Source organism: Ambystoma mexicanum, chromosome 8, assembly GCF_040938575.1.
Source record: "Ambystoma mexicanum isolate Mex_15411 chromosome 8, UKY_AmexF1_1, whole genome shotgun sequence".
Taxonomy (NCBI): domain Eukaryota; kingdom Metazoa; phylum Chordata; class Amphibia; order Caudata; family Ambystomatidae; genus Ambystoma; species Ambystoma mexicanum.
Window position 1 is genome coordinate 1,567,429,342 of NC_090929.1, and position 15,504 is coordinate 1,567,444,845.

At 44.3% G+C, this 15,504-nt stretch overlaps 1 protein-coding gene across 1 annotated transcript in view; it reads left to right on the forward strand.

Annotated features, from left to right (window-relative positions):
- The window catches only part of SMC3 (structural maintenance of chromosomes 3), a 1,173,064-nt gene that overhangs the window by 507,890 nt on the left and 649,670 nt on the right, over positions 1-15,504 (forward strand). Inside the window, exon 17 of the mRNA XM_069611771.1 lies at positions 8,065-8,206. Coding sequence (XP_069467872.1) covers positions 8,065-8,206 — 142 coding nt within the window. The remainder of the gene's footprint in view (positions 1-8,064; positions 8,207-15,504) is intronic.

The window sequence follows — 15,504 nt, forward strand, 5'->3', positions numbered from 1 at the left end:
CCTCTCCCTCCCCTCCCACCTCAGGAAACTTCCATACCCTTACAACATGCTGTCCCAAGATCAGGGAGTGACTCTACATCCATGCCCCCAAACAATCAATTTAGCAACCTGGCTCCTGAAGTCAGAGTTCGGGCACCATCAACTTCCCAGAGATGCATGGACATACTCTGAGTCGCTGGTGTAATACCTAGGGCGTCAACCCTATTGAATGCTCCATCGTCCTCTACCAACTCACCTGTTAGATTCAGGACTGGTTTTCAATTCTCTGAAGGTCCACTTAGCCAATCTCTCGGCTTACATCACGTCCAAGAGCAGAATTTTGTGGTGGAAAATTCCTGTGATTAAGGCCTTTACGGAGGGGTAAAGAGACTTCATCCCCCTATCTCCAACCCAGCTCCCGGATGGGACCTGAATGTTGTCCCTACCAGACTAATGGGACCTCCCTTTGAGCCATCACACAAGGCTAGCCTTAAGGCACTTGCCTACAAGACTGCCTTCCTGGTGGCCATCACCTCTATAAGAATTGTTGGTGAACTCCAGGTCCTTTCAGTTCAGGACCCCTTCCCTACGATCCACAAGGACAAGTTGGTTTTGCGCGCGCACCCATGCTTTGCGCCCATATTTAGCTCAAAGTTCTCTGTGAAACCAGTCCATCGCACTGCAGACCTTCTTCCAAAACGCAACTAACGTGGGAGAAAGGAGCCTCCACACACGATGTGAGGAGAGCAGTGATTTACTATCTGGAAAAGACAAAGCCACTAAGGAAAACAAGCCAGTTTTTTGTTTCTGTGGCAGCTGGTAGAGAATGGGACCCTGTCTCTAAACCCGCTATTTCGAAATGGATTGTAAACTGCATCACACTGTTAAACTCTTGCCAAGAGAGATCTACCCTTCACTAGAGCTCTCTCGACTCGGGCCACAAGGGCTACCATAGCATTTATTTCAAATGTTCCTCTAGATTCCATTTGCACAGCAGCAACCTAGAGTTCTGTACACAGCTTTACATAACACTACTGCCTAGATACACACTCTAGTTCTGATTCTTAGGTGGGACAAGCCGTACTAAGACATCTCTTTGTACTGTTCCTTCACACATCCCACCACCCTCTCTGGGTAGTCTATGCACAGCATGCGATTCTAAGCAGGTTCACAAGCGTCAGAAGACCTACATTACTCACCGTAATTGTATTTCTGATGGTTGTATCTGCTTAGATTCTCATGCACTCATCCTTCTTCCTCTGTTGGAGCAGAAGGAACATAGACTTCTTAAACTTTCTCTCTTCTGTACTCACTGATGCATTCTGCAAGGCTCCCTTATGGCAGAAGAAAAACAACTGATGGGACCTTGACGGGTGAGGGATTTTGGTTACACCACACGTTACGGGGGAGATAGTGTTAGTTACGGCCATGTCGATGTATTGTTTCGATCTTCGAAAAAATATGCAATACGCTGCGATTACCACTAGATGTCGAACTATATACACAGCATGTGAATCTAAGCAGATGCAACCATCAGAAATACGATAACGGTGAGTAATGTCTATCAATAAAAGGAAATGCTTTTCTGTATAGGTCAAATCCAGGGCGCCCACAGATAAGAACATGTACACTGCAGCCGCCAAGGACTATAAAATGGTGATTATTGATGAGAGGATAATGAATGCGAAGGCAGGCTCACAAGAGCTTTTTAAAATCTTAAAGGAGCTGGCAGACCCGTGCCCTAAAAAATTGAACATTTTCAAAGGGAAAATGCCTGGTGTGCTACGGTGCAGGAGGCCATATTTAATAAGTTGAGAACAATCAAAGAGAAGATGGAGGTCAAAAACAGTACGTGAATGTTCTCAAAAGAGAGAGTGTAGGCACCTGATAATTTTGTAGTTGGAAGAGGGCAAGGTAGTATTTAATTTTAAACCAGAGTCTCAAATGACAGACATTATCATGAAGCTTAAGCCCACTAATTGTCAAGGGCATGCCTGTTCTGGCAGTGGCTATTAAAGCATGCTTACCTGCATTGATGCTGGCTATTACTAGATTTGTTTTTCTCTCGTTTAAGGAGGGCCAGGTCCCAACGGGTATTAAGAATGCCTGGAGTAATCCTCTGCTAAAAAAAAAGTGCTTAGTTTCTCAGAATCTGTTGAATTGTCGAACAATCACAAAAGGGCTGTTCCTGTTAAAAATTCTTGATTGGGTGGCCTATATGCAAGTTTTAGAACATTGCCATTTATTCAGAATACTATGATTTGAACAATCTGATTTCAGGCCGGCACCTGGGCCTGAGGTCTGAAATCAAGAACACTTCACAATATGTGGATAATGGGAATTGTGTACTACTAATACTGCTGGACTTGTCTGCAGCATTCAATCCGGTAGACCATGCCTTGCTGCTTGAGAGACTTCAACAGGCAGCAGCGTTTTCTACCTCAGCGGCGGGCTCGGGGTAAGTCTTTTCTGAATAATTGCAAGACAAGTTTCTGCTGTGGTAGTGTAGCAGCAGTTCCCATAGAGATTCAGTATGTTGTCCCACAAGGCTCATGTCAATCTCCATCTTTATATAACCCCTTTCCCACTATTCTAACTGCTAGATGATGAGGGAGTGATGTTCACAAATTACACAGATGACACCCAATGCCGTCTTCCTTTGACAGGGGTGTATGATGCTGATGTGGAGAACATAACTGGAGTGTATTAATTAATTCAATCTTGGATGGTCAATGATGACAAGAGTGAGGTTATGATCATTGGCACTGCAGGCAGGCTATGGAAGTTCGGCCCAGAATATCAATGCTTTGTGATAGCTGGCTGTAAAAATCACTGTGCAAGATAAGGTCAAAATGCGTAGTGTCATTATTGATCAGACCATGAGTATGCATGCTCAGGTAAACAGCCTTACGTCCATATCAGCTTATTTGATCAAACTGCTGTCGCAGATTTATCTGTGTCCATCGAAACAGAACTGCAGTACTGTGGAGAGAGGGCCATTATAAGCTTGCAAATAGATTACTTCAGCAGTCTGCTTGGGGGTATCCGGGAACTAGACACTGATTTCAAATGATTCAAAATAGTGCAGTGTAATTGGTGGAGGGTCTGAAGAGAAATGATGTATCCTAAGCCAGAAAAAACCCTATTGAACATAGGATTTCTTTTTGGTTACTGACGATTACTCATAAATGTTTGGCCGGAAAGAATCCTGAATATCTAGCAAAAAGGCTGGTGAAGAGGTCCAATCTGAGAACATTAAGATCGAATGACCTGAACCTGTTACCTGTGCAAAGAACTAAATTAAATTGTGTCACCAAGGGAGCGATTTTCACAGCCACTACTAAGGCATCTAATGTCAGGAAGAGTTTAAACGAAAACTGAAAACCTACCTTTATGAATGACAATTGCCCAAAATAGCATGCGTGTGGGTTCTCCTCTCTGGTTTTGTTAATCTAATTGCCTGTGATTTCTGTTACTATAGCGCCTTTATGCCTTCTAGCCAGTGTGCATGCTTTATTAATAAATACATAATGGTGGCGAGCACCGTAAGATGGCTGTGCCACACGATTTTTTTGTTTTTTCTTTGGCCATATTGTCCTTTGTCCTTCTTCCTGCATGCTTAAGTCTTGAAATGCCTTTAATAGAAATCTCCTTTCTAGGGAAAGCTGTAGCTTTCATGTTTTTAAGGGGGCTTTGTATTTGAGCCAGAGTAGGGGGCTGCAACTGTCTGGTCGCAGTCCACACCCTCTCCTGCCCGAAAGTCTGTTTGCTTGGAGGATGTATGACCAGTGGTTGTCCAGGATTGGACAACCTGTAGTTATTTGAATGGTGCAGATCCTTACCAATGGTGGGCTTGGGCTTGCTCCCAGCCTGAATCTTGTAAGGAGAAAGGTGGGCTCCTGCAACTGTTCATTAGATCATCGTTGGAACCGAGACTTCTACGAAGAAGAGCCGCGTGCTGATGACCCAAGGATGACTCCTGCAGCTGAACAGCATAGACTCCAGTAATTGGCCGGTGAAGCCCTGCTCCTCTGCCTAATCTCAGAACTGCCTGGTTGTGCTTTGAGCCCTGCTTGAGGATCTGTCGCTTGGGATCCTTCAGAAGTGTCTGTGGACCATCCACTGTACTGGCCTCCCTTGGGCTACCTTCCTGCAGCCGTCGTTGTTCCGAACAGAGCCTTTGAAGTTTGCAGATCTTCAGTTAATGTCACAAGTCGCCTGTCCTCGACGTCTCACTGACACGGAAAGTGACTCAATCCCTGGGCCTTCCTTACCCGAAACCAAGTGCAGACGACTGTGTCCCTAACGGATTCCATAAGACCTGCAGTGGTATCTTGAAGAATCTGAGACAGGGGGTAAGTTAACGCGCTTGTTTCTGTCCTCCCCTGCCCCCATAGGGTAACATTGGTCTGAAAATCCTTGTCCCCAGCCCCCTCTGCCCTTGCTTCTGGTCGTTGAACCTGAGCTAAGGATCCTTTCCTAGGTCATACCTGGTGAATAGGATAGAGGGGGGGTAGGAATACTTTCCTGACTTTGGGTAAATACTTATATAACTTGTATAAACTGGATAAAGCACCACCACACCCACTACGAGGCAGCTGTACTCGTGCTCATTATGACTATACTTACACATCTGTCCTGTCATCTGAGCACTCATCTGTATTGCTCTGGTAATTAATTCCATCCCATACCATATGGTGTCCCGCAAGGTTTATGCATGTCCCCCACCCTCTACAAAATGTAAACTAAGCCCTTGTTTGACCCCCTCGACAATCTTAACATTTCCTACACAAACTTTGCTGAACAGATATTTCCCATCTGTGAAGCTACAGTGAGCAAAAAGCAATGGCTGCGAACTCTCAATGTGGTTAATAACCACTGAACAGGTTATCATGCCTGGTTCTTTCGAGAGAGGGACGCCTGCTACCTTTTTTTGTATTTTTGAAAGGAACTTGGGGTTGGTCACCCTAGGTTACCTGGGGGCAACCAGACGTGGACTCCCTGCTCACTGTGCTTAGAGAGGCTCAGCTTCACCTCACTGATGATGCCCAACAAGGCTGAAACAAGTGTATGGGGTTGCTGATGTTACTCTTGTTCAGAGAGGAATTGCCATAGCATTTCGGTGCTGGACTGCCCTTGTGGGCGGGACAAAGACTGATATGCAAATGAATATTTCCCATCTGTGAAGGTACAGTGAGCAAAAAGCAATGGCTGCGAACTATCAATGTGGTTAATAACCACTGAACAGGTTATCATGCCTTGTTCTTTCGAGAGAGGGGCGCCTGCTACCTTTTTTGTATTAAACTTTGCTGATGATACCCAATTCCTGCTGAAACTCACTGGGAACCACACCCAAGACTCCGCCAATATCAACCATGTCTACAGTATCATCCAGACCTGCATGGCTGAACAACCTCTCTGCCTGAATGATGATAAAACTGAGCTCCTGATTGTGGGTTCCCTTTCTTGGCTCAAACACCTGGACCCGGCATCCGCTTAGTTTGCAATCGACGATCAACAGTTCCACAGTCTCTAGCCATATGAAAACCTTAGGTGTCTTCCTCGATGCTCAACTCTCTTGCCTGCACAACAGCTTACACTATTAAATTGGTCAACCTCAGCAGAACATTTCTGCCTGCCGACATCTGCCTCATCTTAACCAGGGCCATAATTGGCAGCAAATTGGATTATTGTAACGCCATCCTCTCTGGTGCCTCATCCAAGATTATAACTAAGCTCCAACTGATTCAAAGCAATACTCTTCGAGCGGCTTGGGGCATTAAGCGAACTGACCACATCTCTCAAGTGAGTCGTGAGGCCCACTGCTTGCCCGTCAAATATCGCATTGAGTTCAAGATCTTATTGATAACTCACAGATGCATCCACAACGCCGCAACCGATTTCCTCAGCCAGTGCATATCCAAAAAGTCTATACCATGCTGCCTGCGATCTTCTGCCGCACTGACCCTAGCTACGCCCAGATTCACAAGGAAGAGAGGTGGAGGAGCTAGCTTCTATGTCATTGCACCCACCATGTGGAATGCCCTACCACCCTGCATCCAAGACAAACCCTCATACCTGACCTTCAGAAAAAATCTGCTCTTCAACAAGTATAGCTAAGGCTCCCCCGCTTTCTATGAGACTTGCCCGTTTACCGTTTATTCCTGCGTTTATAAATTATGTACCAGCGCTGTGATGCCTCTGGGTTTGGGTGCTGTCAACAAATGAAATAAATACATTTATATGCAACTGATTGTGTATAATTGTTATATATGGTTTTGATTGAATATATTTACCTGTGATTTTGAAATGCTTACTAAAAGCCTAATAAATATATTTCGATGTACTTGCTGTCTATTTTGAATTGAGTGTTGCTATGTGTGGACTCATTGTAGCCCTAGACCACTCTTCCACTTTTCCTGAGACTAAGCCTTTACTGCTCACCTACCTTACCTTGATTGGGTTGTGACTAAACTCTGTCTTCCCCTTTGGCCTCCCAAAATCCTTCCACCGGGGCTGATTTTGGAAATCCATCTTAGCATGCACTTTTGCTTTTTACCATAGAGTCTTTTAAAGTACCATATACTTTAAAATGGCTGGCTTCAAAATCACGGAGTACCACGTAAAGTGAAAATCTTTCAGAGGTAGGAGTTTGATACTGTCGAGGGATACCCAGAAAGGCCCAAAATAAATCCAAGAAACATCGAACAAGATTGCTCTCGAGAAGTGAATCACATTAGTCTTCTTAGAAGAAGAGGCGCCACAGACCCTCCTCATCGATGGATTTCTCACCCAATAGACAGCAGTTACATTTTAAGTCTACTTTGGCAGAACAGTGGGAAGAGTTCCGGTTAAAAATGATAGATGTTTTCAATAAGGCTCCCCCAATGGTTTTGATGATCAGAAAAGAGAATCGATCTGAACCCGCTGCGGCCTCAAAGGCTGCAGGGACCCCAAAAAACATTGGTCTGGTGAGCCCAATAGCCTATGTTCGGCACCTTCACCAAAAGGTCCTCTGAGCAGCGTCGACAGCTGCTGGTCCCTTGTCATTCCTTGAACCTGCATCAGCGTTCAACTCGAAGGATCCGTCGGTTTGACTTCGACGCTGAGGTATGTTCCAGAGTCGGGATCAGTCTTTTTTAGATCTTCAGTCGATTTTTGATGAGGACAGGGACCAAATCCGGTTTGGTTTTGAAATTTTTGAGGGATACAATTAGATCCACCCAAGGAATTCTTATGAAGGATCCGGGGACGACAGAATTGGCTGCTGATTTAAAGGAAGCTAACAGACTCTTCACTTCCTTGAAACTCGATTTTATTGCAGGCAAACACTTGAGTACACCCCAATGACTCATATAGGAAGGTGATCGCTATTGTATCGGATGTCTTGGGATGGGGTCCCCCAACTAAACCTTCCACAGAATGTGGTTTAACAGACATCCTTGACAGTGGGCCACCTGGGGAACCAGTTTTACTAAGAGATACTCTCCTCACTATCTGGTAAAAGCCATGTTCAGCAACTCCTGTAAGCAAGGACTTTATAATGAAAAGTAGGCCTGCTTCGTCAGCTCCAGAGTTTGTCAAAACATCCAAGTGCTGAAAGCTTCAAGCCATACTGCCCAGTCTCAATGCCATCATAGAGCGAGTCATGACTAACTTGGTGAATACCTTGCCTAACGCTACAGGTTAGTCTTTACAAGCCCTCATTTAGAAGACCTGTAGAATATCTTCCTAACACCACTGTTAAAGGGTAGTATCTTTATTCTTATCATAGTACTGTTCCATTCACTCAAATGTGACTTATCCATCCTCCTCAATCTAAGGTCTCATTTACAAAATATGGATATAGGATGACGCTCTAATGGGGACAAATAGTGGCTTTCTTGCTAACCGCTCCTGGTCTGAAAGGGGTTAGTGAATGATGCTGTGTTCCTATTTGTTGAAATCTGGAGGTCTACAATCATGTCAATCTGGTGATGAGGATTACCCTGGTTTCTATTTGTCTGTTGCATTTTTACTGACCAATAAGTAACTTCTCTTGTTTACTTGACTAACTATTTTGGTAACTGTCTTGCTTTATTTAAGGTTGTTTTATCATATTGTGGAATCGGATGACGTCAGTACCAAGATCTTAATGGAATTTAATAAAATGAACCTACCTGGGGAAGTAACATTTCTACCGCTCAACAAATTAGATGTGCGGGACACTGCATATCCAGAGACCAATGTGAGTTGCACTTTTATAATTTATGGTTATGGGGAGCAATCGCATAAATGCCTACACCATTGTCAGAATGCTACACAGTTCTCAAAGTAGTTCAATATGCGGCAACTAGTTAAAAGTGCACACTGTCAAAGACATTGCTTTACTAAATTGCTTGAGAAATTGCTTAGCATATTTTGATACTTTTTATCTAGAACTGATCCCCCACTGTATTAAAATATTGCACAAATTAAGGCTTTTGGCACTCCCAAATGCTCTTCCAATTTTAGAATGTATTTGTGCGATTAACTATCTAGTACCTTTTGTTCTCTTCTTTCCTTTCTCCTTCTCACATCACCTAAACTAAACATTATACAACTCAAATTCCAAGTCAGTCCCTATCCCTTAACTGTTGTCTACCTTTTGGATCTCTGGTGTAGTACAAGTGCAGATCTGTGAAATGTTCCTCCAGGCAAAACATTTCCCACACAACATGGATGTGCTTACTAAGCCAACAAGCATACCCCCATTAATGCTGTTTAAGAGGATTTCTCCACCAACATTCCTTTTTACGCGCATTTTTATATTTGGCTGTTAGGTGGAGCTGTAAGCGCTGCATATAAGACACAGCTCTCAGCATGGGATTTGAGGACACACTGCCTGTGGGTGTTTGGCTTTGTATCCACTCATTGACCGTCCATGGCTTTTCCGGTCCATTTTGTCATTCCCATCAAGTACCTGCCCCTCCCTAACCAGAACAACTTCCTTTTATATCCTTGAGCTCTGTGCTTTTTTGACAGGTTGGGGGCGTTATTATGTATATGCAGAAGCTTAATTGCAGCTGGAAACCAGCACCTAGTGTAATCAAAATGCTTTAACAGAGTGTACCTGCATCAATTTGAGTCATAAGTAATGTGTGTCCCTGCATCTGTTACGTAAACTGAATTCCTGTTAAAAGCAAGCATTGAAAAAGACAACAATCTTAGCTCTTGTTTAGGCCTTAGCGAGGCATTTATCAGGCGTTGCAATTCTATGCCCAGGCACAAACAAATTTTGCCTTCTGCTGCCATTTATGGCCAGGTACCCTTATGGCGACGCCTAAAAATGTTTTCTCTTATGCTTACAGAAAACCTTTCCGGTGCTTGTTATGAAACGTTTTGGTCTATAATTCCCACATCACTACCCCTTAGAGCAATAATGATATCAGGCAGGAATCCAGGATCTTTGGCAAATACCTTCCCCATCTTCAGATTTCTCATGTGAAAAATGCTTTAACGTTTAGAAATGAATATAATGTATACTAGTATGAAGGGCTTTTTCAAAGGGGCAATAAGAAAGACCAGGAGAAGGAATGGCAGAGATGTGGGCACATTTTTGATTTAAAAAAAAAATCTGTTTCCTGTTGGGATGGTAAGGAAAGGTCCCACTGAAAAAGAGGAGTTCATGTTGCACGTGCCATATTTATGAGTGGGGGTGTGGCGAAGTTGGCACGATGTAGCAATTTTATATGTATCCAGCGTAGTTAATGTGAATGGGATAGGTGTTAGTGTTTAAGATGATTCAGATGAAAGATGAACTCATTTTCAGGCTGCCCTCTGCCGCCTCCTCTCCCTCTCTCATCTCTGATTGCCTAACTGCCATTCGAGACTGGTGTGCCGCCAGTGATCTTTGTCTGAATGCCAGCAAGACGGAGATCCTCCTCATCGGCACACCTTCACCATCCTTTCCCCTCACTCTCTGGCCGGCCTCCCTTGGCCCTCCTCCTACCCCCACCTGCGAAGCTAAGAACCTCTGGGTCATCTTTGACTCCACTCTTTCCTTCTCCGCCCACATCTCTGAGGTCTCTAAAAAGTCAAATTTCCGACTGCACCTCCTCAGAGGTACTCTGCCTTTCCTCTCCTTCCCCCAGAAGCTCATGGTATCTCAAGCTCTGGTTCTCTCTAGCTTGGACTATTGTAACAGCCTCTATCTAAATCTACCTGCCTCAACTCTCCGCCCTCTGCAACTAATCCAGAACAGGACTGCGAGACTTGTCCTTGGCCTCAAGCCCTGGGATCGTATCTCTCCAGCTCTGAAATCTCTCCACTGGCTCCCAGTGAATGCAAGGATTAAATTCAAAACCCTCTGCATTGTCCACAAGGCTTTCTGGGGCCGGGGTCCAAAATACCTTCAGCTATCCCTCCGCAAATACCTCCCCTCTCAAGCTCTTCGCTCCTCTACCTCCAACTCACTCAGGGTCAGTCGTTTTTATAAGAAACAAGCTGGGGGTAGATCTGTCTTCGGCTGGGGCCTCCCTCTGGAACAGCCTCCCCGCCACTCTAAAACATGAGGAGAACCATCTCCGGTTCTGGAAGCACCTCAAGACCTTCCTCTTTTTTTTCTGCCTTTGCTCCCCCTCTCCTCTGCTGATCTGTTCTCTCTTGGCACCGTGCACCTGGCCACCTTCTGTCTTTTGGGCCCAGGTACCTGCTCACCCTGCCACCCTCTCGCACTGCCTCGGGCCACCTCTTGCACTGGGGTCTGTATCTGTACCCATAGAGCCCCCCCTTTTTCTTCCTGCACTTATCAGACCTACCCTGTCTGCTGCCTTAAACCTAGCACTTGCAAATTGCTGGTTGCATTACCACTGTTTGTTGCCTTTATTATTTATGTATTGTTATTTATCTGTTTCTCCTCTGCTTTGCACTTTCCACCTCTCCCCCCTTCCATGCACTTTTCCCCTCCCCCTCTCCCATGCACTTGCGCGTTCTCAATGTCACTGGGCCTAGTAAGATCGCTGTTTTTGTTCTCCCCTGTTCCCCTCCCCTCCCTTGCCTTGTCGCGCTTTGAAACACTTGTGTACGAGCGCGATAGAAATAAAATATCAATCAATCATTCTTGCTCCGCGCGTGCAAATCTAAAATATATGTCAAAATCGCCAATTAAATATAAACAAAATCTAGATATGGTGTGGTACCAAAAGGCCTAGAAGCTGGGCAATGAGGAGTTTCATAATGCGCATAGAAGGAAGGGGACGTGTCATGGAAAACCCACTGTGAAGAAGACACAATCGTTTTTTAAACATGTATGCACACTGATATACGCACATGGGGAATTTACAAATCTATATGCACTGTGCTCTTTTTATGAAATTGTTAAACTCTGCAGTCAGGGGTTCGCAAGGTGAATTTTAAGTGCCTAGGAAAAACTGTTTTTGCAGGGTTTTAGAGGCCAGAGGAGAGGTACGACTTTAGCAGATTGTTAGCCAACAAAACGGGCACGGTTTCTATGGCTTGGCAGTTTCGCGAAAGGCAGATCTAATCTTAAGTGCATGGGAGCTTGCAGTAGGATCCAGGCATTTGTTTTTGACCAACAATAAACGTGGGGTGAAGTGAAGCTTGAGGCCAGCGCGACTGGTTCATGGGGTTCATTGTTTTCTCACGATATGCCATGCATGCTGAATTGGTAGTCATTTAGATTAGAATATTCCAGAGACACCATAAGGTCGGGTGGGGAGATGATTATCATCAGTTCAAAGGGAACCTGTTTATTCTGCCCCCTCCTCATGCTGTTTTATGTATTCATGCAAACCCTGTGTAATTACATCTAAGGCTTAGGAGGTCTGACCAGCTGTGACTTGTAATCAATTATGTTTGTATGTGAATGTGTAACACTGATGATGTCACAACTTACTACAGACAAATCATAAAAGAGGAGGGTGTGTTTTACACATGAGCTGAAGATGGTAGTTAAGAGTGTTGTGACCAATGAGAACGGGTGAATTGAAGAACAATTGGATTTCTTTTGTATAGGTCTTGACAATCATGTGGGGATTGGATTGCGATAGAATATATGGGAGTTTTTTAACTGTTGCAAAAATGTATATAATATGTCCGCTTGTTTGGTTCAGGGAGGCTCTGGTTAGTTTGATCGCTCAGTGTCATCTAGCCCCTCCCGGGACGATTGTACAATAAACTTGCTCTACGTCTAAATGTGCACGTGCTTCTTAATTGGTGGGCCTACTTGGGTTAAAGTGATTAGAGGCCCATCCTCACATTTGGCCTCCGAGGTTTACAGGTGCCATATTGGTTAAAGGCTTGTCTGTTTGTGGTCCAGCTGTGCTTGCCGAATTGGCAGAGCACCACTTCGGAGCGCTTCAGGTTCACGTGATTGCACTTTTGGAGGGGGTTAAGCAAGAGGGCAAATAGGGGAAAAAAGAGGATTGTTTCTTTGATTTTAGGGGTGCATTAAGGGTAGAATCGCTGTGTGTGCATAGAGTTACCCGAGGTTACAGGGATTGAAAAGGTGAATGCTTTAGGAGTGAGTGAGCCGTTTTGTGTTGCAAGTACTTTGTATATAGTTTTACCTAGTTTAATATTCTAGTGGTGTGAGGTGGTATCCTGCACCAGCATGTCCATTGTGAGGATTGCCCTGATACCCTTCAGTTTGCCTTTCTGCTTGGCTGGAGCCCTCACTTAGGGGTGGGGGTGGCAACTTTCTAGTAGGTCTACCCATAGATACCTTCCTGGAGTATACACTTGGCACCCTTAATTCTGTATTGACTGTGCGGACAGAGCCTTCGCCTTGCTTTTCTTGGTTAATCCAAATACTAAAGGGTATCTTCCTGCAGCAGTGTTATAGTGGAAAACATTGTGCTCTTTCTATGCTCGAGTGAAGGAGCTATCTCTGAGCTATTGGCCAGCGATTGTTTTTTGGATAAAATGCTGTCTTTTGTGTAAGAGTGAGAAATATAAAGTAAATAGCTAAGCGAGGTGATTGCGGTGAAAGCGAGTAAGGTGAGTGATTTGGGGAGAGGGGGAAAAGCGGGGTTCTTAGGGTGGAAATTTTGTGCCGCAGGTTCGGCTTCTGTGTTCTTTTTTGTGAAATTATTTTGGGTAAATTTAGTTGGAGTATGGAGATTCGGCTGAATCATTTGTGTCATGTACTTCCTGGCTATGAGGTGAAGATTTTAAAGTACCATCAGGAATGGTTGCTGGGAACTAAGGATAAAATGCTCAATTCTTGGCATACTGAGGTAACCTATGATAAGGGGAGATTGGAAAAGGTGAATACTTTTTTTTAACTACAAGGCACAAGGGATCAAAGTTAGAGAAGCGGTTAAACATCCTAGAGCTATGGGGCCGAAAAAAGAGGATGCAAGAATTCCTTCCGTGCTGCCCCCATATGGGTGCTACAGGGTTCTGAATTGTGGGGAGCTGGGAGCTAGTTAGCTCCTGCTTGTAGCCTAAAAGAGCCTTGTTAGCTTGATACCAACAGCTACCAAGAGTCACTTTTTGCTCCTCAGGCCAACCGATGACAAAAAATCACTCCTATATAAATGTAACTCTGTTTATTTTGGACAAAAGATAAATAAACAGGATACATTTATAGGACATTCAAAGTATGACAAGTCATAAATAAGGGACACAATGATCAATTTGCATTTTATGTGGAAGTTAGATTTGCGGACGTTATGCAATAGCTCCTGGTTCTCCAGTGGTAACTCCTGGTCGCAGGTTAATGTTGGATACCCATGAGCTGGTTTTAGCTCCTGATTATGCTAATTTGCGGTGCCTGGGTTGAGTTGGCTCAGCCTGGTGGGAAAGTGTGTGTGTGAGCATGGAAGTGTAAGTAAGTGTGTGTACGTGTGCAAAATTGGAACGGTAATTAAATGTTCTCAGATAGGTTGGCCTATATGTTTATGAACAATTATTGATACAGCTGGTGGCAGAAATGTGATAAGCTGGATGTGGTTTATGCAAACAAACTTAAAGAGGAGCCATCTTAAAAGAATGCCCCTGCACCCAATCTACCCCCTGCATTTTTTCTCAATGAATCCGTACAACCGCTCTGCACCTCAGCGATTTGTTATCTTGCATTTGTATAGCACCTCCTGCCATAGGTAATGGGGTCAAACCACTTTGCCTGTCAGAGTGGCAAAGGAGGAGTATGATGGAACATTAACTAATGGTAGGGAGAAGAAAAGTTGGGTGGATAGTTGAGATGAGGGCGAGGGATAGGTAAGATGCACAGGCAGATCTGAGATCGAAAAGGTGGAAAAGCTATGTGTACAATTGGACTGGAATTATCGTGGCACTCAACTGTGTTCTATGGGGTGCTGCTCCAAGAGTAGATATAGCTGGAGAGGTTATGTTCGGTGCTCTAGGGGGGGATGTCTGGGATATACTCACTGCATGGAGAGCCTGGGCATGTTGAAGCCATGCCCAAGGAAACGCAGAACGCGAAGCCTTTCCACTTACTTCCCTAGGCTGCAGGAAACATATGGGAGGAGTTGTATGACAGAAATCCGAATTTGCCAAGTTTGCAAAAGCGCCCTGAATAGTGAGCAAAATAAACTCTCCTTTTTTGGTTTCCTCCTTTGTCTCATGGTTACCAAAACCCTAGGCTTGTGCGTAAAGTGCTGAAGAACACAAAGCTTGTGTATGGCCAGACTTTTGAGCAAACAGGTAGGATTTCGGCCATGGCTTCCTTAGGAGCGTTAGCCCAGTATGGCCTTCCTTGAGTTTCCGGAGTCCTGCCAAAGGCTTTTAATGCAATGGGTATATAGGTGTGTGAGCCAGGAATCCTCTTGGGCTGGTGTGGGAGTTAATTTCCTTAATCCGGCGTTTGACTAGCCTTTTCACCCTGTGTATTGTTAATAGAGGGCATCATGCAAATGTTGGATCAAAACGTGGGTTGTATGGTCTAGTTAACAGATTAGATTTCCAGGTCTATCTTGTGTTTTTGGGTTTTTTTTTGGTTTTTTTGTGGTGTTTAGGGGGTTTCTACTTGCTGCTTCTAAGGCGCTTCAAAATTACACATTAAAAGCAAAACATTATAATGAAACCTCAACATAACTGGACCTAACCATCTAGAATAAAAGAAAACTGACCTCTACTACAAGGGAGTGAATGAGTACAATACAGTAGCTTTCACATCGACTCTAGTTAATGTGCATTCAGCTTTGGTAAAACATCACATTGGTCCCAGCAGAGCAAGACATTGCCAACATGTTTCTACAGCTTAAAACCGGACATGGTGTAGTATTACATAAAACAGTGTAGGGCACATGACTGATTACAAGATGAAATGGCTGCTTTTTTGGGTGAGCTTTCAAGTCTTGATCACTTATTTAGAAGACCTTCATCACCAGATCTCTGACAAAACAGTTATCTCAGTTTTCTGGCTGTTCACTCACGTGGATTTGAATAGACCAATCCAATAATTCTGTATAATGGTGCTTTCGGGGGCACGCCAGAGGGAGACCTTCCGTAACTATTAGAAGCATGTTTTCCATGGAGCATCTCTTACTTGTCAATGCACTTATCACTGTGATCTATCTT